The sequence below is a fragment of the Thalassophryne amazonica genome, chromosome 7 (genome assembly GCF_902500255.1).
Source record: "Thalassophryne amazonica chromosome 7, fThaAma1.1, whole genome shotgun sequence".
Taxonomy (NCBI): Eukaryota; Metazoa; Chordata; class Actinopteri; order Batrachoidiformes; family Batrachoididae; genus Thalassophryne; species Thalassophryne amazonica.
In genome coordinates, this window is record NC_047109.1 from 111,319,793 (window position 1) to 111,342,638 (window position 22,846).

General features: G+C 40.2%; 3 protein-coding genes across 4 annotated transcripts in view; 2 read left to right on the forward strand and 1 right to left on the reverse strand.

The window, feature by feature from the left end:
- rspo3 (R-spondin 3) overlaps positions 1-1,438 on the forward strand; it is a 63,074-nt gene extending 61,636 nt beyond the window's left edge. The window contains exon 7 of one of the 2 annotated variants that reach the window (XM_034175345.1): positions 469-1,438. In XM_034175345.1, coding sequence (XP_034031236.1) covers positions 469-676 — 208 coding nt within the window. In that variant the 3' untranslated portion in view covers positions 677-1,438. Of the gene's footprint in view, positions 1-454 lie in introns of both variants that reach the window. The other variant, XM_034175344.1, reaches the window with a different exon arrangement.
- A 4,760-nt stretch (positions 1,439-6,198) lies between these two features.
- On the reverse strand, positions 6,199-7,745 carry mdh2 (malate dehydrogenase 2, NAD (mitochondrial)). Its single transcript, XM_034175346.1, has one exon. The coding sequence runs from the start codon at positions 7,603-7,605 to the stop codon at positions 6,592-6,594; it is 1,014 nt and encodes a 337-aa protein (XP_034031237.1). The 5' UTR covers positions 7,606-7,745; the 3' UTR covers positions 6,199-6,591.
- Positions 7,746-13,545: 5,800 nt separating this feature from the next.
- Positions 13,546-21,564, forward strand: LOC117514766 (E3 ubiquitin-protein ligase rnf146-like). The gene is made up of 3 exons (XM_034175347.1): positions 13,546-13,678; positions 14,269-14,326; positions 18,685-21,564. The coding sequence occupies exon 3, from the start codon at positions 18,697-18,699 to the stop codon at positions 19,849-19,851; it is 1,155 nt and encodes a 384-aa protein (XP_034031238.1). The 5' UTR covers positions 13,546-13,678; positions 14,269-14,326; positions 18,685-18,696; the 3' UTR covers positions 19,852-21,564.
- Positions 21,565-22,846: the final 1,282 nt, after the last annotated feature.

Here is a 22,846-nt window from a genome sequence, read left to right on the forward strand (position 1 = left end):
ACAAATCATAAGGGTCAAAGATCAGGTTCAGGGTTTAGCAGTCCAGATTTATGGTGAGAATTAAAGATGAGTGATAAGGATCAGTCATCTAGATCAAAAATGAGAAATCAGAATTAAAGGTCACCAAATAAGATCAAAGTTCACTGACAGGCTTAAGGTGAGCAGCAAAGTGGAATCAAATCCAGATCAAAACTATGAAATGAAAGGTTACGATCACAGATGCAGTCAACAAGACGAAGTGATCAGGAGCAAAACTGGAGTGGTCACAGCGAGAAACAAAAGTAACCGATCAGGCTTAAGGGGCCAGCACCCAGATCTGTGAATGCTCCAGATCAAAGAAATAACATTCTCACAATGCAAAACAAGCAATAAAAAAGAAGTGTAGATAGGAGACATAAACAGAGGCTGTCTGGACCTGGATAGGTTTCACAACAATTATTTTCTTAACTTCCAGGAGGACTGCGGAAGAAGTGACCGACGGGAGCGGAGGAACCGCAACCGCAAAGACAAGGAGAACCAAGACCGGCCGGCGGGAGAGAAGAGAGAACGGGACCGAGAGAGGGAGAGAGACCTGGACGAGCGTGAAGACTCTGACAGCAGGAACAAAACCGAGCACAGACGTCGCAGAGACCAAGAGCTCCATCCGGTCCCGCCTGAGGATGACTCGGCGCAGTAAGGAGGGAACGCCTGCGGGCGCGCCTTCACATTTCGGCTCCTCGTCCTCCTCACTCCTGCCCACTGTTTGCCCCCAGTGGTGCTGCTGCTACCTGTACGGTTTGAAAATACTGTTTCTGCACGTTTGGCATATTCAGCCACAAGGTTTGGATTTTTTCTTCCCCGTATTCACACCCGCCACCGAGTGTCTCTTTTGGGTTTTTATTTTTTAATGCACAAGGCGCTGCTGAGACTGCTGTTAGGACGGAACCAAAAAAGTGAAATATGTGATTGCAGAGGACACAAAGACAAAGATGTCATGTTATTTAAGGGGCGACCTGCTACAACAATGCGCATCCTGGTTTTTCTGAATGTAGATTTTTTATTCCCCCCCCCAACATTATTCTGTAGAATCGTTTGTTTATTATTGTTGTTCCTGTACTTTAGATCTCTATTTTATTTTGGTGCAGAGTTTGTAAAGACAAAATTTAAAAAGTGAACTTGTGCTCGCCATCTTCGGGCGTCTTTTTGAGTCTTGATAAATGATGGACGTGGGTGTGATGAGTGCTGTGAATACAGACAGACTGGAGGCACAAAACCCAAAAACCGCGAGCTCCATGAGTGTATGTGTGTGCGTGTGTGTGTGTGTGTGTGTGGGGGGGGGGGGTCGTGTTTTACCAGATTAACTGATGAAATTGTGTCTTGTTGTGTAAATGGATTTTGTTCTCACCGACTAGGAACCAAACGCACCTGTATGTCAAATAAAACTATAATGGGTTTGTAAGTAAGTCCTGTTTTTAATTATGTCTTCACTCATTTGTCTGTCAACAGATTACTCAAAATGAAGATCACAGATCAGCAAACATAATCAAAGCATGACGGTCAGAATCAAAGGTCAGTGACCAGGATCAAAGATTACATTCAGAGTTGAGAAATCTGGATTTAGGGTCAGAATCAAAGATGAGTAAGTGTCACCAACCCAGATCAAAGTTCCCTGAACAGGATCAAAGGTGAGCAAGCAAAGTCAATCAAATCATAAGGGACAAAGATCAGGTTCAGAGTGTAGCAATCCAGATTTATGGTCATAATTAAAGATAGGCGATAAGGCTAAAATTTCAGTCATCTAGAGCAAAAATGAGTAATCAGAATGAAAGGTCACCAAACAACATCAAAGTTCATTGAACAAGTTTGAAGGTGAGAGCAAGCAAGTGGATCAAATCAGGATCAAAACCAGATGAAAGGTTACGATCACAGAACGGTCAACAAGAATACGTGATTAGGAACAAAGACACATTCTATTTTGCAAATGTCACAAAACAAACAATTTTTCAACTTTCTCTGTGCTGGTAGCACCTTAGTTTTACTGCTAGCTTGTGCAAGCAATAACTCAAAAATAATAATCGCAACTGTCTTTTGCACCTCCAGCTTAAAAGGGCATACATTAATAAGGACAAGGTGATAACTTTCAATTGATCTGGTGCATACCAGATCAATTCAAAAAAACACCTTTGTTTAGCTTGTGCAGTAGTCTCCATAACAGGTATACTGGCACCTACTGGACAGTTCTAGCATGTGCATTCATAATAACGTGAATTTCATATTCAAAGGAACTTCAGTGCAGGCACATAGCTTGTTCGCTAATTTGCATCACTTTTTACCAAAACTGGAGCACTTTTGTCGCCATTTTTCCTGTTTTTACCCCATAACATGCAGTCATAGATCGTCTGAACTATACCTTTTTGGAGTTTTTATGATCCGACAAATAATATGGTGTACTTATCAATATGACTGGAGTGTTTTCAAATTTTGACACCTGTGTAATTCTTCTTTAACCCCTACCTGGCGACAGCTACCATCCTGAAATGGCCATCATACATTTTTGTGTAGGTCATGCTACACTCACACTGAATTTGAAGTGTTTGTTCCACTTAAGTGGTATCAAACGCCTGCTTGGCCCAAGTATTATAAAGGTTATAAGCCACTTCTTATGTTCTCAGTACTTGTGCATTAAAGGAGCCTAACAGATCAGGCTACCGATAGGTGCTAAAACAGCTAACGCTGTTAGCATACAACTTAAAATAAGTTGTGAATTTCACTGAGCTTGAGTATTACAGCAGGGACATCTCAGGTGATCCGTTAAGACATTCCGCCACACAACAAGCCATATTATTCCAGGTGTTTGTAATAAAACTCTCAAAAGGACAGACAGCCTTCCAGAAGAGCTAACAGCCGCATCAAATGACCTCTGAGCTAAGAAACACCTCTAAATCTAAAATCGCTGTTTTTGTAACCAGATAACACCTCTGAAGTGAATTACAAGCATCTTATGGAGATGTTAGCATGCTAACTGGCCAATCAGGAATGTAACTGTGACAAACATTAGACTGAAACAAATCAAGCTAATTTTGGTTCCATTGAGCCAATCATGGAGTAAACATTCGTGGGAACCGTGTCTGTTTCCCCAACCCTTTATCATCTATTATTAAACACTGTGAGCAGTAACGCCAAGTAGCCAGGAGCTAGCAACACCCTGGGAACAACCATCAAACAAAAAAACGTCAACCGCTTGATGCTTTCATTTGTAGTTAATCTGACCATAAGGTGAGAGTCAGCAGCTGTCACTCAAAGTGACCACACCCCTTATGTATAACTCTATGGCTTAAAACATGTTAAACAGAGACATTGGGGGGGGAAATCACATCCTGTACAGGTGTTAGGGAACAGGAAACCATCTAAAGAGATTTTTTTTTTTTAATTAGGCTATAAACATGTTTCTTTCTGCTGTAAAATTGGACATTTTAACATGGACTTGGATGAGAACCTGCTCACTTTTGGAGCCAGTCTCAAGTGGGCAATCAAGAAACTGCAATATTTTCTTCTTCCTAATGGGTTTCATCTGAGACTATTGAAGCTTCTCCCTTACAAAGTCACACACAGCCAACAGCAGCATTGAAGGAATTCCCCCTGAGCGCCCTTCTCGGAACCTTTCACTCTGAAACCAAGTGCACTAACCACTTGGCCATCATCCCTGCCTAATAATAATAATAATAATTATTATTATTATTATGAAAAATATGAATAATTAATATTAATAATTCGCAAATAATTATTAGTTTTCAAACTGTCGATATTATGAAAAATATGAATAATCAATAATTATAATAATTATTAGTAGTAGTATTAGTAGTAGTAGTAGTATGAATAATAGCAGTTGGACAAATCATATGACAGTTTGACATCTTTGCTTGATAACTCCTTTAAGTGCATATTTTCTTATTGGAATTTTTTGTGATCAATTAACTGTTTTAGCTCTAACAGCTAAAAATATGAGTCAAGTTCTACTTATTATAGTGCACGCCAGCAACACTGCAAAGTATCGTAATAACTTGTCTGCATAACTCAGAAACTCAAAGCAGATTGACATGGGTCAAAGGTCAAGGTTGCAAAAAAAAATAGTCTTAAAGCACATTTTCCATTAACTTTAATCCATTTTAAATCAAACATTGTCTGAAAAACATTTTTCAAGAAATCTCTAAAAACCAATGTGGCTAGGAAGACAATGTAGTGAATATTATCTTGTGTGTAGTACCCAGTATTATCTTGTGTACTCGGTGTGTAGTGAGCGCCTTGTATGGCAGCACCCTGACATCGGGGTGAATGTGAGGCATAATTGTAAAGTGCTTTGAGCATCTGATGCAGATGGAAAAGCGCTATATAAATGCAGTCCATTTACCATTATGTTGATGTCCCTGAATTAACGTCATTTTAACACCTTTAACAGGAGATCTCCAAAGCCAGCAGGGCTCGAGACGTGACCTAGAGTTTGTGTTGATGAGCTTTGGCGTGACTGAATGACATCACTAAAATGTCAGGCTGGAACAAAGAACACTGAAAATAAAAGATTTTTCATGCACCAAACCACTGACGGTGTACAATAAAAAAAGTGAAGTCTGCAACACTGACCAAGCTTTTTTATCGTGTTCAAAGGTTTATTTTTTAATGTTATTACAAAACGTAATAACTTCAGGCAGAATGTGGAAACTATAGACTTGGGGGTCACCAGCCTTCTTCCTGGAGGTCACCTGCCCTCCACACTTTCCACCTCGTCCTGCTCCACCCACAAAGTAACGACGTCAGGTTTGCTCAGCCAATCAAGAGCAAGGAAACGCCAGCTGAGACGAATCAGCCGTGGAAAAACACAGTGCAGGTGACCTGCAGAATTGGTGACCCGCACTGTGGATCCTCAGGCCAGTTATTATTAAATTACTTAACTGTGTGCACTTTGTACTTTACCTGTATCAGGAAACCTGACAGCAACATACCGCGACCTTCAAACTGTGACTCTTACTGAATCATAGGGGGAGTGTACAGTTACAGCACAACAGCCGTTAAATTACTTAACTTTAATATAAGCCTTTAATCGATATTTATTTTTTTTAATGGGGGATTGAACACTCAAGCTTTAACTATTAACAGACAGTTATTTGATAATTGTTTAATCATTTTTCTGACAAAAAAATAAAAATTCTCTGATTTAAACTTCGTAAATTTGCATAGTTTCAGGTTTACCGGTTTTGTTGCTGGTTTATTTTCTGCTTTCTGGCAGTAAAATGAGCATTTCTGGACATTTAAAGGCTTCATTAGCAGGGCAGATATGTGACATGATTGTGTGTTTTATGGTAAAAGCATTAATGTTGTTTGAGATATAATTTTAAAAAATGTATATACCAAGCTCAATGTGTAATTGTGGTTAAAATGGATTCAGCATGCAACATAGAAAGTAACACGTCATGCAGACATAAATTTAATTTTCATTTTCAACATTTTCTTCAATTACATTGAAAAAAGAAAAACAGCACTTGGGACAGCTTAAAGTCAAACATCTGTGCAAAATGTGTTTTAATCATAAAACACACAATCACAATGAGCTTTTGCAAATATCTGTCCTGCTACAGTTTTATCAACATTTTATAGACTAAAATTAATTACTTGTGAAAATGTTTTTTGCAGCTGTATTGAAGCTTCATGTGTGATACAGATGAACTGTTTTCTTTGATGCTGAATGCATTCCACCACAATTGTGTCGACTGAAGAAAAAAAAATGCTTTGGCATAGCTTAAGAACAACAATAAATTAATAATAAAAAATACCAAAAATGTCTGTGCAAAATTTGGTGGTTTTACCGTCAATGTGCACTCATAGTGATATCTGGCTTGCTACATCTCTGAAAAACTGCAAACAAAGTATGGCCAGATTCTGTCGTCACTGTAATTCTTTTACTGAAGAATTACCTATTGATTATTTTTAACCCAACTGAGTTACTTTCTGAAACCAGTGACATCATCCAGTTGTTTTTTTTACCACAACACATGATGTAAAACCTAAAGTTATTACATTTATACAAACATCAAAAAAGTGCATTTGATGTAAAAATGGTATGTTCCACCCATGCAGAAAAGGGTTAAATATTAATATAATTTGTCTTTTCCCCCCTTCTTCAAACTGAAGGCAACTTTGTACTTCAAAGGAATCAATCTTTTTTTTTTTCCAAACTAAAGTCTTTTATTATATGAGAGAGTATTTTGCTCATCAGTAACATGAATCTGCATCAACAGGCATGACAACAGCATTTCCTCACAATCAGCAGAGAAATCCTTTGGAATCAGTACTGTCCGCAGAAAGAAAAAAAAAAGATGTTTTATATAAGTTTGCAAAATATAGAGTCGTGGTACATACAGTACGTGTGCACAATTACAGCTGTGCTGAAAAAAAAAAAACAAAAACAAAACACAGCAACTTAAACAAAAAAAAAAGACAACCAAAATTTTTCAAATCATCACGCGGCCAGAACAAAGCAACGAGGAAACACTGAAGGACGCCGTTACGTTTTGAACAAATTCTCATTCACAGATCTGTTTACAGCTAAATGTCACGTCTTCACTTCATTTTGGCTACAAACTCCTCCCCCTTGGCAATGGAGGCCTTCAGCTCGCCCACGCTCTCGGCCACCAGCTTCTGCTCCAGGGCAGACAGGTTGCCGAGGCCGAGGTTCTTCTCGATGCCGTTCTTGCCCAGGAGCAGCGGCGTGGAGAAGTACTTGCATTCCGTCTCCTCTGACCGGACAAAGGCGCACTCCACCACGCCTTCCTTCCCGTTCATGGCGTCCAACAGTGAGAAGGTGAAGCGGGCGCCGGCGTAGGCCATAGAGAGGGTAGCAGATCCGGCACCAGCCTTGGCCTTGACCACCTCTGTGCCGGCCTCTTGGATCCTGCCGATCAGCGTCATCAGCTGGTCTTCGGGGAACTCGACTTTGGGAGTGCACTGAGAAATCAGCGGGATGATGGTCTTCCCCGCGTGGCCGCCGATGACCGGCACGTTGACCCGAGCCGGGTCCAGGCCTTTGAGCTCCGCCACGAACGTGTTGGCTCTGACTATGTCCAAGGTGGTGACCCCGAACACCCTGTTAGGGTTGTAGACGCCACGTTTCTTCAGGACCTCTGCCGTGATGGGGATGGTGGAGTTGACCGGGTTGGCGATGATGCAGATCATGGCCTCGGGGCAGTGGAGGGCGCAGGCGTCGGCTAAGGTGGCCACGATAGTGGCGTTGGTATTGAAGAGGTCGTCGCGGGTCATGCCGGGTTTCCTGGGCACACCTGCCGGGATCACCACCACCTCACAGCCCTGCAACGCCGCCTGCAGCTGATCCGGACCCAGGTGGCCGCTGACGCGGGCCTTGGTCTCGATATGGCTGAGGTCCGCGGCCACCCCGGGGGTGTGAGCGATATCATAGAGGGAGAGCTGACTCACCAGGGGGCTGTTCTTCAGCAGCAGGGAGAGCGGCTGGCCTATGCCGCCCGACGCGCCGAGCACCGCCACCTTAGCGCGGCTCCGCGACGACGTGGACAAACTCCGCGCGAGGCTCAGCGCCGGTTTCACCGTCCGGGAAAGCATTCTCTTCAACTTTACGGTGTTTGTTTCTTTAATTTGGCGAATAGATAAGCGGCCGAACAGCCCCCGCTACTCTGTGACACCAACGTCCTCTAGCTCCGACACCAGGAAGGCCACCGTGAGCGGGCACGCGCCGGAAAACAAGCGCCGTGCGGAGTGACGTCACGCCGACGTCAGGTCGTCGTGGTACGCCGCCAGGGTTGCCATATATGGATGTTATAAGCGCACGCAACACTTGTAATTTGCGAAACAACTTCAAAAGTTGAGTTTCTGTGATGCATATCTGCCAAATTATGTGATCATCATCATGTGTTAGCAGGATTGCGCCAAAATATTCTCTCAAATATTATTCGAGCTCCAGAAATGTGATAATTCCTTCACGAGGAAGAACTCACCGGATTTTGAGAAGCATAAGATCGACACAATGCTGACCTATTATTTAGTTCTTCGTCTAATTCCTTTCTTTTTTTTTTTTTTTTTTTTTTTTTTTAGTTAACTGGCAGCTTGCAGGTGACTTGAGCACCACAACTGAAACAGTACTTTTTGTTAGAGGTGGGCGATACCGGGAATTTTGGTATTGATTTGATACCAAGTAAATATAGGCCCAGTATCGCCGATATCAATACCGATACTTTTTCATATTTAAGCTTCATAGATCCAAAGGATCCAAAAGACCTAGGATAGAATTTCGCCAAATATTGTACATGAGAACAAAATACTTTATTATCACAATCAACATTTTTGTTTGAAAAAATATCACTCAACACAACTTAAAACAAAATCTCCTGAGGTAGAGGGCTGACAAACCACAATACAAGGATGACCTGCTCCGTGTTGTGTGACACAGCGCAGCGCTGCTCTTACAGACAGAGAGTAGACTTTGAGGAATCTGCGTGCACAGCAGTCAGTGCGTGCGGGAGAGAAAAAAGCTTGAGTATCGATCTTTTTACATGAGGATCGTTCAATAGCAGTACCAGCGTTGGTATCGATATTAGCATTGATCCGCCCACCTCTACTTTTTGTATTATCCCGGAATGTTACATTTAATGTATGAGTGCCAATTTTTGTGCATGGTACATTCTGTTGGTGTTTGCACTTCCAAAATAAATCAAATTAGAAAGCCCTCAATGAGCTTATACCTCTATAAAGTCTGTATTCTGGATCCTGTTCTTCTGTATCCTGGTTCCAAAGTTCTTCTGTATCCTGGATCCAAAATATCTCTTGGATGAAATTCAAAATCAAACCTCTCATTTTCTAGGAGATTATCCTTTTGCTCACCCAATTTCATCAACATCCTATTACTACTATAACTACTCAAAAAGAACATCATGTCTAAGTATCATAAAGAAGCAAATATAATTTGATTTATATGGAATGCTCAATTTATAAGTGGGACTTATTGTATATTTGAATGTGTGGGTATGTATATGCGTATGTAGATATATAGATATGGGTAGGTGTATATGTATATAAGTGACTGTGTATATGTATGTATATATTTATGTTTGTAAAGTATATACGTATGTATATAGGTATATATGGCACAGCCCAAGCAGAGGGTCACCCCCAAGAGCCTAGTCTGCTTGAGGTTTCTTCCTTATAGGGAGTTTTTCCTCACCACAGTTGCCTAGTGCTTGCTCTGGGGGTTGGTAAGGTTAGTCCTTACTGGCGTAAGTGCCTTGATTCGACTTTCTTGTGATCTGGTACTATATAAATATAATTATAAGTGAATAGTATATTGATGTGTATGTCTGTGTGTCGACATGTAGTAGTGAATTTGTATTTATGTAAATATGACTGATTAGAATTGTTGGACTTGTACTAGCAGGGGTGGGCGCTAATAAACTTTGCTTCAGCCCACACCCATTCGGACTCACTAGTTTTGTCTGTGTTTGTTTGTGGAATTGTTCATTTTTTTCTATTTGAATATTTTGTGTGCCGAATAAAAAAACTTTGTCACTTTTTTGTCATTACAACTTTTTGAGTTAAACGCTGTAATGTGACAAACGTTCCTTTGGATGTCAATTCCAGAATATATTCCAGAACACTTCCAAAACTGAATCACTTATTTCAAAGACAACTGTCTATGAGCTGACCCAATTTCATTTCAATTAGTTGAGTATTTTTGAGTTATCCAGCTCACAATCAATCAAACAGACACATTATCAGACAAACACCAGTGAAAACATTGCCTCCATGGTGAAGATTACCAGAAAGACATTAAGTGCATATCACCACCTACTGTATGCCAGGAGACAGCAGACTATATTTGTAATAGAAAATAATTAATTATTTGATTAAATCCTTCCCCTTAATTCATAGTCTTTAACAGACCTAGGCTGATATATAGGTTGAGCTATAATATCAGCCGATATGACCCTTTTACAAATATGTCTGAATTGACATTACATTTCTGATATGAAAACTTTCATTTTACCCAATAAACAACACAGAAAAACACTTTGGCTGATGGACACGGTGTCATCATATAGTTTATCTGGCAAAAGGTGAGTCACCTGAATTCTTTATAATGCTGTCAAACATGGCTGGGACCCCCATTACCCCTTGGTCACATTAGCTACAAGAGATAGAGGCAACCACACCAGACATTTATTGCCAGCTTGGTGGGCTGAAATAGACAAGAAGTCTATTATGTCTAAATGCTGAGCAGTATGACACGGCAACTGTCAGTCTAAGGGAAGGCAGAGCGACGAATGCTGGTTCGTTGTCAGTTATATTTATAGTTATTTATATTAAAACTCATGTTTAAACTGTAAAATATCAATCCTCAATTACATTTCTGACAATGACATTTTAGGAGTCACTGCCAATTTTTATGCAGACATCAGCAAGTAAATCTGTATTGCAATTTTATTACTCCCTCATATCTTTCTTAACCCCCCACCACCAAAAAAAAAAAAATCCATATCGCTGGCCTTTAGTCTTTAATGAAGATATACAGTGCAGATCTCTTTCCATTCCTTCTTGTTTGTTTGTTTTAATGACTTGAGATCATAGTTGGGTTCAGTTCTGTTTTGTCTATTCCAGTTGCAATTACATCTCAATTTCTAAAGCTTGATGCCAATTCTACACTGTAAAATTTTTTTCCTTGTTTTTACAGAAAAATTCTGGCAGCTGTGGTTACCAGGAGAATTACGTAAAAAATATGGTGAATATGCAAATTGTTTTACATAAAATATATAAATTTTGCAGTGTAAACCTGTTGTAATTTTATTGTCTATTTAGAAGATAAACTCTCTGCAAAATGATGACCTTATGTTTAATTATCTTCAAACTGTAGTATAAACAGACACATCACCTCTTTTTTCAAACCCTTAATTATTAGTCTTTTACTGTATTTGTGAAAATTCTCATCTGTAAAATCTAACTGTATTGTACAGTGCATTACGTTTTTTCTGTTTACAGTCATTTGTAAATTCTACAATGTTATATGATTATTTAACCTATTTGTACTGTTAAAATTCACAGTTCAGTTTCATTCCACATTTTACACATTCTTGCTGTAAATTAAACATTACACCATTGTTTTTCTTTTCACAGTTTTTTATATCATGATTTCACAGGACTTCACTGTTTCAGACTTTTTTACAATGTATGTATGGCAATTTCAATTCAGATTTATTTTAATAAATTCCAAATTCCTTTTTGTTCAAATTCAAAGCATGAAAACATGCACATTATAACAATTCTTTATTTTACATTATACCATGGTCAGTGAGAATTCCATGTCTAACTGGCGTGTATTATTTTCGTGTATATGCACACGTAGTTCGGCGAGTTAAGTCACTTTAATATCACTCCGCTCTGGTCGTCACCATAGCAGATCAGCTGTGTTTTGACAGGTGAATGACAGAAATGTGATAAAACATGGATTTCCAAGTGAATTTTAATATTTTTGGCCAAAATAAAACGTTTGAGGAATGGGATGAGGAGGAGAGCAAACAAAAAGAACAGCAAAATCAATGGCATAAAGATTTAATATCGGACGAACTGGACAAGACTGAAGACGGGAAAGAAGAAGAGAACATGAAAAAAGTTAACTTAAATAAATATTTGTGTGTCAGTTCACTGTGTGGGACCATGGTATAAGCGGATTAAACAACTCGAAGCCGTGCATTATACGGTTTGAATGCACTTCACTGAGTAACACCACTCCAATTCGCATTGTGGTGTTTTAGACTCCGTGTCATGCATTCAAACCGTATAATGCACAGCTTCTTGTTGTTTAATCCTTACTTATTCTAATATATGTAATATCTGTTATTATATAATGGCTGAGTGGATCCTTGTCATTTGATTGGTGCTTTGTGTGTCACATGACATGGATTAATTCATCCCATTTGTGTTGCATTGCATTTAGAGTGCAGCTTGGTTCCATTTAGAGTGCAAATTTGGTTCCATACGTTTGGTACCATTGCACTCTGCACACACATGCATAGGTACACACACACACATGCGTGCACATCCTCATGCACGCACGCACACGTGATCGCGCATACACATCCACGATTGCGCACGCGCATCTGCACGTCCGCACATCTGCACGTCCACACGTGCGTGCGCATGCGTGCACACACCAAACAAATCCACTATGGTGTCTGGAGGCTGTTAGCAGTGAGAAAGAAAAGTTGGACTCATTTCTGACTGACATAATTTTTTTTTCGCTGCACTGAGGACGTACACAGTCTTTTTTGGTAGTACATGCACAAGCAGTACCAACAGACCAGGTTCCATGTGTGCGCGCACGCAGGAGGACATGACTCTCCCGAGACATAATTTGATTGAGCTAACTGATGCTGCTAATTCACACACACACACACACACACACACACACACACACACACACACACACACACACACACACACACACACACACACACACACACCAAATCCACTGTGCTGTCTGGAGGCTGTTAGTAGGAAGAGAAAAGAAAAGCTGGAGTCATTTCTGACGTAATTTATTTTTTGGCTGCACTGAGGACATACACAGTTGACCTACCCGGTTGCGTGTGTGTGTGTGTGTGTGTGTGTGTGTGTGTGTGTGTGTGTGTGTGTGTGTGTGTGTGCGCATGGCCGGCGGGGGGGACAACAACACGATGATTTGATTGATCTGACGCTGCTTGTAACATACCCACATACACACAAAATCCACTCCACTGGAAGCCAAGAAATGTTCACATGAAACGCTGATGTGATTTTTAGCTGGACTGAGGAACTACACAGTCTTTTTTTATGGAAGTCCGAAGTCAGTGCACAGCATTACTGGACTGTTACAGTGAAACACCAAAATATAAGTCCCTTTTCTGTTGTTTATAAATTAATAAAATATCAAATGACAAGGATCTATTTTAGCCATTATATAAAACAAATAATGAATGTTTTTACATTCTGTCAAAGGAAAGAATATTTAATTCGGTAAAAGCTGGACCATATGAATGTTCCAGCTTTCACCTCGTGAAATATTCGTACCATTGAACTCATAAACATTCATTATTTGTGTATTAACAAGAAGATTACAACGAACCACAAAGATTAATGTGCACTTAGTTTCACATTATCACTAAAGATGTGTGTGATTCAAAAACGTCTGCAGGCAAAATAGAGGGAAATAAATTCTCACACAGCTTGAACTTCACAAGAAAACTGATGTGTTAGCAATAACTTATTTACCTTTGCTGATTTTCTTAACGTGCCTAGTGGTCTAGTGGTCTGATGCAGATAGAAAAGCGCTATAAAATAAATGCAGTCCATTTATTTATTTCTTCTTTTTTTTTAACAAAAATAAATTTAAAAAAAGAAAGAAATTAAAATGTGCAGGAAAAACTGTCGGGTGCTGAAAAATTTACATCGCACAAGTAACCCAGTGATTATTTTTGGTTTGACAGACATGATTGCGTATTTCTCTCGACAAAATCTGGCAACGTGGACTTTATCCCAGCTTCTTTTTTTCCGGAGGAAAACAAAGCCTTAAATTGCAACACGAAAAAAAAAATTTCATTCGAAATTAGTGTCCTTATTGTGCGCTGGGCTTATACAGAAACTTACAGGTTGTACGGTACGTGTTCTGCTGCGGCATTTTCTACCATCGTGCATAAAGAGTTCTATGTGTTGTTTGTGTCGCCTGACTGAAAGACGCTAGCACCGTCACATGGTCACCGTCTATTTGCTGGAGTTAAAGTAATGCCAGCATTTAGCTGGTGTTGGCTACAACAGGTCGTGCTGTAAAAGCGAAATGAAAAAACAAACATCTGCATCGCACGTTTGTCTGAGTAAACACCGCGCTGGCGATGTAGTCGTTATAGGTCTAATATTACAAAATACTTTTTTTGTTAACCGTCTCCAGCTGATAGAAGAAACGAAGCTTTTTGGTTGAAGGTTTTACTTTGGTACCGTTAGCCGCGTCCCTGCTAAAGGCTAGCTAGCTTAGCTCTTTACTAGCCGACGCTCACTGTTGACAAAGCAGCTCTTTGTTCACTTTCAGCACAGTTACAGGCTTTGATAAGTGAATTAACGCTGTCAGGCCGCGGTTCAAGTATAATGCTCATTGTGGTGAACATTTTGTTTCGTCAATTCTTGAAAGTTTTACTGTTTGAAACTTCTTTCTGAGAAACAAAGCAGTCTTCATCTGTTCTTTCTTTTTGGCAGTGGAGGGTCTGAAGGTCCACAGCACTCCTCATGATCCGCCAGCATTAAGATTCTTCCAGTAAGTGTCAAATCTGCCTGTTTTATGTTTGGCTATAGGTGCTGTTGATGTTACTGTCAGGATTCAATAACCGCAATTGTTGGGGGTTACATGTACATCCAAACACCTCTACTCCTGACAGATCACATAGTTTATGATCCAGTTCCAAGCAGAAATGGAACCAGAATTGCACTGCTGCTCTGGGGGTTAGTAAGGTTAGGACCTTACTTGTGTGAAGCACCTTGAGGCAACTCTGTTGTGATTTGGCACTGTATAAATGAAAATAAAAAAATTGAAATTTAGCCATGACCCGTGAGTATTTTGGAGCAGTTTCAGTCTCCATGACATAACTAAAAGTAGGGCTGGGACGATACACCCATCAGCCTCCTGATGCGATGTTTATCATGATATTATCATATACAGGTAAACCTCATTATTTCATGCGAGTTGGGGTCCACAGAATCGGACCATGAGTTACCTGAAGCCGCGAGTTAATGAGGTTGACCCAAAAAAAAAAAAAAAAAAAAATTTAAATCAGCTTACCATGCCATATTGCAATAGTTAAGACAGTGATGATGGTGATGATTTCTTCATCTGGAATGGGTTTGGGATCTTATTTTTCTCTCCTTCGGCTGTTGCACGTCAGCGATGAGGGATTTGTCAGTGTGGACTTCGGCCCTATCTAAATTGACAGTAAGGATCTAAAGAGTCACAGCCAAAATCTCAGAATTGTCCAGCCTCATCACTGACATGCAGCAGCCGAAGGAGGAAGAAGATGATTCCAAACCCACTCCAGGTGAAGATATAATCATCCAGAATGGTCTGCACTGACGATCCCTCCCAAAAATGTTCAAATCAGAACTTTTATACAGTAGTCTAAATTTTCGGGGTCCACAAATCGACCGCGATTAAAGCCAAAACTTAACCTACACAAATTAATGAAGTTTACCTGTATTGTGCTTTTTTTTTGACATTTGTAACACTTGACCATCAGGGAAAAGTTAAATAATTCACTTCCAGGGAATGTATTTCATAACTCATGTAGCATATGCTGCCTTCCTATGTATTTTTCAGAATTCCTGATTTGGCTGCATAAAACAATGGTCAAAGCATTTGCATTATGGTGGTGTCACACTATGACTGATTGAGTGATTTGATTAGTAACAAATTGAAATAAATTGTTCTTTGGCAAATATTGTTTTACCTGTCAGTTTCTGGACTTATGGTGCTGATGGATGGATGATGTCAGATTTCCACTCACACAGCAAAGAGCTGCAATTCGGCAGCCAGATTTGAGCGGAATTTGTAGAGGTCTAATCTCAAATTAGGCTAGAATCTGGCTAGCTTGGGGATCATGACATCATATTTCCTCGCTAGTAAGTCCCTTCAGCTTCGCCCTTGTTTTGCACTCGGGGTCGCTATAGCAAATCTGATGTGCATTTGCATGTTGAAATGGCACATTTTACACTGGATTGCCTTCCTGACACAACTCCACATCACATGGAGAAACCGGCAGGGTGGGGTTTCAACCAGGAACCTTTCACACTGAAACCAAGCGCCCTAACCACTTGACCACCACGATGTTTGTGCGTTGAGAGTGTCTTATGCACTGTGCCGGATTTTTTGTGCAGCTGCAATGACAAAGACAGCAAACAACCTTCTTTCTCTGTGGCACCTTCTCGCCAAGAAAATCCACTGAGTGCTAGCTATCTGAGACCCAGATAAAAACACACACAGCCATGCTATGATTTTCTTCAGTCATGGCTAAATGAACAGCTGCACCGGGAACTGTCCTCTCTCTCCTGGTGCTGAATTCACACCCTGTGCTGAAGCTTTGGCCATTCAGAAATCCAGTCTGAAGCATCAGACAGCCACAGGATATAAATGCATGAGTATTGTAGAAGTAATGAATAAGTGCCTGACACAACTGTAAACAAACGCACAACCACTGTGAAAGCTCTGTGCCTGATAGCTGCACAAGGTTTTGAGCATGCACGAAACTTTCAGACAGATTTGCCAGACATCAGCTGACACTGAATGCATTTAATGAATGAGAAAAGGAGTTGCACAGAACAAAAATAGACATGTACTTGTACGCTTCCTCAATTTATCATAGTTTGACAGACACTTTTGGGTTTGCCAATGTCATCTTATTCAGTCTGTTAGTGCAGAAACCATGTGAACCCTGTATTGCTACACTGGATGAAAAAAAGTGCTCTGTATAAAAATCTGATGCAGATTTGAGTGCTACTATCCACCTGGGACACTGTTTTAACTAGTCTGGACTCTCCAACTTGGTCCAACCCACATTTGGCTTAAGAATTGTCACATCTCAGCTGTTTCACATACAAATACAGACTCACCCTCATCGTTAAATTTGCACCCTCTGGCAGCTACTACTGAAGGTACACATTTCTCATATTTGCTGTGATCTTTGCGGAAATCACACACGATCTACAATATTTTTTTTTTCTCACGTCTCCTTGAAACGTTGGTGATTTCACATAGTATGCAGTTCTACAACAAATGCACTTTGCCCTCTGCTGAGTGAAAGCAGTACTACATTCTTTGTACTTAATCTATAAGCAAATGAATTTAAATTAGGTCCCATTTATTAAAAAAAAAAAAAAATTTAAAAATAAATGAAAGGAAAACATTAGTGTATCATCCCCGCCTGCATGCCAAAAATTTTATTTTTGGCAAATTTCATTGACGGCAGTACAGCTGATGCAAGAACCAACATATCTGATGGATGGCGAGTATGTTTTGGCCGAAGTTTACCGAGCTGGGCCCGGAAAATGCTGTTTGTTGTCATTGATAACCACGCAGTCATTTGCGCCATCTCACTCACACACAGTATGCCTGTTTTGACACTGAAAATAGCATTCAGGCAAGCCCCCCCCCCCAAAATTGCATAAAAACAGTATAGTTTTGTGAAAGCATTACTTCTTAATTATTGAAAACAAATGTCAGCAAGTTTTTATTACACTTTATTTCTAGTCTTGCCTTGAATTTCGTACATTCTCATAATTTGTCATTCCCATCATACTTCAGTATACACTAGGTGTCACTGTTACTGCTGCAAATGTCTTTTACTGCCACCTGGTGTTGTGATAGATACATTTTATTGACAATTTCATAACATAATCAGAAAAAATGAAAAGTCACATCCATTTTCATTACATTACAGAGTCAGTCATTTCATAATTATTAGAATTTAAAAAAAATCTTAATTATACTTTAAATCATATGTACAACTACATCATTCTACAGTCTAAAAACTAGTGATACAAAGTGAGGCATAACATAATCAGAAAAAAATGAAAAGTCACATCTATTTTCATTACATTACAGAGTCAGTTATTTCATAATTATTGGGACTTTACAAAATTCTCTATTTTAGTTTGTTTAATTTCCCGGGTCAGTGACTCACAATTAGTACACTCTTTCTTCACCGTCTGAAGGACGGGTACTCTGCTAGTAAATAAATAAATCTGTCCACTGTCACCACTTTTTTCTGATGTCAAGGATGAACTGTTTTTTTTTTCTTTTCTTTTTAATGGAGCCTTACATCAGTTTTGCCCTTAATATCGTTTCTCTTACAGTTAATAATAATGCAGTATTGTGAGTGTCAATTTTTTCCCCACACCCTACCCAAAAGTAAAATGTTTATGAGTAAGGATGTCCAGATGTGATTTCAAAGATCTGTATTGGGTCTGATCAAGGCATATTTTGACTGATCAATATCGGCTTTATTACACACAAGTCTCTCCCTGATCCATGCGAGGTCCATTTTATAAACGATGCGTTGACGGTGTTGATAGCTCTGACTGTTTAGTGCTTACTAGTTCACCGACAGCAAAAAGCTCTCCAGTGGTTTCAGACCATCCATTATCATGTCACTTGCAGCTGTTGTTTCCTTTCACAGGAAATATCTCATGGTCATAACATGTCAAACATTCTCATTTTGTTCTGCAGAAAAATAGCGATTTTGTTGAGAAATTGTGTTGATGCGGTTTCTTTTGCTTTGGGCAATAATAGTATGTTTCTCAGCTGAGAATTTCAACAGATAACATCAGCTCAGATTGACACTGATAAGAAATTGTTAGTGTTGTATTTGGAGTTAAATGAGTGGAAGGTTTTAGGCAAACAAAAAACCTGTTACTAATAATACAATATTACCTTATTCATAACTTTCAGACAATAATGTCCTTGATGAAGGTGAAATTGGCATTTATTCCCTGATTACTTATTTGATATATGATGCATCTGTGAATAACAAACATGAATACACTTGTAGATGTTCCATGTTAAATTTTGCCATTGCTCAAAGGTAAAGTCCTTCAGTTATTCGTAACTGTTTTGTGTTCTTTCATCAGTACTTGTTCAGGATGGCTAGTTGTGGTGAGGTCAACCACTCCGTGGGCTCGCTTCCATCGGGTAAGAAAGGCAGCGGCGGTGGAAGTGGGAGCAGTGCGGAGTCATCGTGCTCCAGCTCGAGTACCTCCTCCCCGGCCCTGTCTGTCCCAGAGTGCGCCATCTGTCTGCAGAGCTGTGTCCACCCGGTGCAGCTGCCGTGCCATCACGTCTTCTGCTTTCTGTGTGTGAAGGGAGCGTCCTGGCAGAGCAAGCGCTGCGCCCTCTGCAGGCAAGAAGTACCCGATGACTTCCTGGAGCGGCCTACGCTCCTCTCTCCCGAGGAGCTGAAAGCGTCAGCAGGGGGTCGGGGTGGAGCAGGAAACGATCACGCCTGGTACTACGAGGGCCGCAACGGTTGGTGGCAGTACGATGAGCGGACCAGCCGCGAGCTGGAGGACGCTTTCTCCAAAGGCAAGAAGACGGCCGAGATGCTGATCGCTGGTTTTTTGTATGTAGCTGACTTGGAGAACATGGTGCAGTACAGGCGCAATGAGCACGGTCGGAGACGCAAGATGAAGAGAGACGTTTTGGATATCCCCAAGAAGGGAGTGGCAGGACTGCGTTTGGACGCTGAGAGTGTTTCTGGAGTGGCGGGTAGAGAAAACTCTGCTGACGGCGCAGATACCGCAGTGGCAGGTGGACAGCTTCCGGTACTCGGTGTCCTGTCCACATTGCCAGCTGCCGCAGCCGTAGCCAGGCCTCCCATATCTCTTGGTGGTCAGCTTGGCGGCGGCGGCGGCCCCACCACCCTGGAGGATGCTATGTCTCAGCTGCAAATCAGCCCCCGGCCCACACCTCCCCCTGAGCGCTCTGAGACTGGGGAAGGGGAGGAGGACGAAGAAGAGGAAGAGGATGAGGAGGTGGCTTCACCTTCTAGGTCCTCAGACCCTCACACCTCTGTGGATGAGTCCGGCTCTGGAGAGTGGAGCGACAATGAGGAAGACGACGAAGAGGACGGGGGCGATGGAGAGCATGTGGAGCCCTGGGATGAGAGGCCGCAGAGGCAAAGACTGAACCCTGAGGACAGAGTTCCTCCTGGAGCCGAGTCCACTTCTCCACCTTCTTCATCCAGTAGCAGTGGAAGGTCCAGAATGCCTGATGGCCAGTGTACAACGACTGGTGTGTGAGAGCGGGCGTTAACACTGTCCGTACACAGCGGCTGTGTTCCATGATTTTATTTGTTCCTGCCTTCACTTGCTGCCGCAGATCAGACATGGGCGGCTAAATTCAGTCACTTTTCTTTAGACAAACCAGAGGATGGACAGATGAACATTTCCAAGTTCCTGAATTTCCATAAATGATTAAGAACTCTAAACATTATGGCATTGTATGGTGAATCTGTCTGGAGTAGGCAGTTCTCAAAAACCTGAGTAACAGTGCAAGAAGGAGATGGTGAGGGAAGCCACCAAGACACCCATGACAGCTCTCAAGGAGACGCAGGCTTCTGTGGCTGTGATTGGAGAAACTGGGGAGAGTGCAACATTTTTGATTCATTACCAGTTACAGCTTCATGTTGAAGTAGAGCAGAGGAGGGTTTTTTTAATACAAGAAAGTGACTTAAATCTAGGCTTCAGTCTCCATTGTGGCTTCTGGCAAATTATTGCAGGTTTTTTTTTTAATAGAAAATTCAGTTTTCACTCCACCATGAAGCAGTATTACCATACAGTACCATACTGTTTATGTTTCTTAATGATTGACAGAAATGAAGTCCAATAAATATTCAGTGGCTTGAAAATAAGTTTCATTTAAACTTCATTCTGGTACACGGAGCCAAAAAAACAACAAATTGTTGCTGTCCAAATACTTATGGACCAGACAATTCAACCATCGAATCATGATTGGCTAACTGAAAGAAAAAATCAAGAAGAAATCATCGAACAAGAAAATACTGATCATTGGTTGTATCTTTTTAAATGTGATGACTTTTTTTTTTTCCTGCTGTTTTGTTTAATTTTAAATTGCATATCTTTAGGTTTTGAGCTGTCAGACTAACAAAAAAAAGTTAGTCAAGATATGGCCTTGAGGTGTAGGAAACTTACTTTTTTTGCACTATTTTCTGTTTTCAAGCTTAACAATCAGCAGCCCTGCGTGATGTCTGTGAGCTTCTGGGACACACGGCGTGAGTGGAACTCAGCCGATATCGCCTCACTTTTAGCTCCTAGCTGACACAGAATACATAACTTACCGTGCTGCCTACCTCCACCCTGACGAAATATTCTCCTCATTTCAAAACCCGGAAGATCGGAACGGTTGTCATTTCAAATCCTGGTTCATTTGGAGAGTTGATGAGGTTGTGGGTGTGGTTTTTGATGAGGTGCCGAGGACAGACTTTTGTTTTATAACACGATGGTTAACTCCAGAGAACCAATTCCAATTAACCTGCAACTTTTTCAGCATCTAATATCTGAAGTGATGAATCCAGTTTTTAGCAGGTGTAAATAGATTGATGCACCAAAAGTTAGATGCCCCGCCCCTGAACAGATTGGTGTGTTTGTCAGCTGAGGTGTTCTTGTTTGCCCTAACCGTGTTCTTAATTAGCGTGGTCAAAAATTTCTGAGTCGTGTGTGAGTGAAGATAGCTTAAAGAATACTGAGCTGGAGGATGTTATTATTATTATTTTTTTTTTTTAACTTTTTAACTTGTTTGTGATTCTTGAAGTTGTAAATCCTTTTCTGTATCATGTCTGAGTAACAGAACACAAAAATACTCAAGTTTCCATTTCCAACATGTTAACATCAGCTCAGTTTTAGACTACATTTTTGCTTGGTGACACTTGTTTTGTTTTCGTTAAATGGTTTGTAATTTAAGAATAAATTGTAACATTTCATCATCTTAAAACAGTAACTTTGTTCTGTTGTCTCTTCAGGGTCAATTTCAAAACGTCTAGCCATTTTGCAAGAAGAATAATCAGTTCTCAACTAAATTTAATGTTTCTTCTAGGTACTGTATTTTCTAGAGTACAAGTCTCAGGGTTTTTTTTTTATAGTTTGGGGGGCTCTGACTTATACTCGGGTGCAACTTGTATACCAAAAAAATAAATAAATCATGTGTTATTCATAGTAATAATTGTAGTAATTGTTTTTGGAGGACTTTCACAGGAATCAGTGCACTAAAGAAAAATTAATACACTTCAGTAATGCAAAAAATCCAAAATTAGCAGAAAATACAGGAAAAAAAGCTGTGAAACACCATATTTTCTGGAGTTTCACCTTTTTTTTTGTATTATCAGCTTATAGGGATTTTTCTGCATTGTTGTAGTATATTCTAATATTTACACTTATTATTGGAGTTTATTTTGTTTAGTGTTTTGATTGCTGTGAAAATCCAATATAGAGTTAGTATAATAACATTTGCGTGATTTTTTTTTTCTTTTCTTTTTTCTGTATACGAGTCATGGGACCTCCCAAAGTAATAATAATAAAAAAAAAAAACAAAAAAAAAACACGATTTGTACTCAGAAAATATGGTGTATATGTGGGTTGTTCCTCTTCAACAGGCCTTTTTTAACAGCTGTGATTTACAGTGAGGCAAACAAGTATTTCATCCACTGTCAATTTTGCAAGTTTTCCCACCTACAAAGAATGCAGAGGTCTGTAATTTTTATCATAGGCACACTTCAACTGTGAGAGACAGAATCTTTAAAAAAAAAAATTAGAAAATCACACTGATTGCATGAAATAAGTATTTGATATAATCGAAAAACAGATCTTAATATTTGGTACAGAAACCTTTGTTTGCAGTTCCAGAGGTCACATTTCCTGTAGTTCTTGACCAAGTTTTCACACACTGCAACAGGGATTTTGGTCCACTCCTCCATACAGATTTGTATTGTGTGAAGCTAATTTATTTGCAAGAATCCCCCGCAAAGTCCCTCTGTTAAATAAAAGACGTGCAGAAGAGGTTATAATTTGCCAAAGAACACATCAACTGGCCTAAAGAGAAATGGAGGAATATTTTGTGGACTGATGAGAGTAAAATTGTTCTTTCTGGGTCCAAGGGCTGCAGACAGTTTGTGAGACGACCCCCAAACTCTGAATTCAAGCCACAGTTCACAGTGAAGACAGTGAGGCATGGTGGTGCAAGCATCATGATATGGGCATGTTTCTCCTACTATGGTGTTGG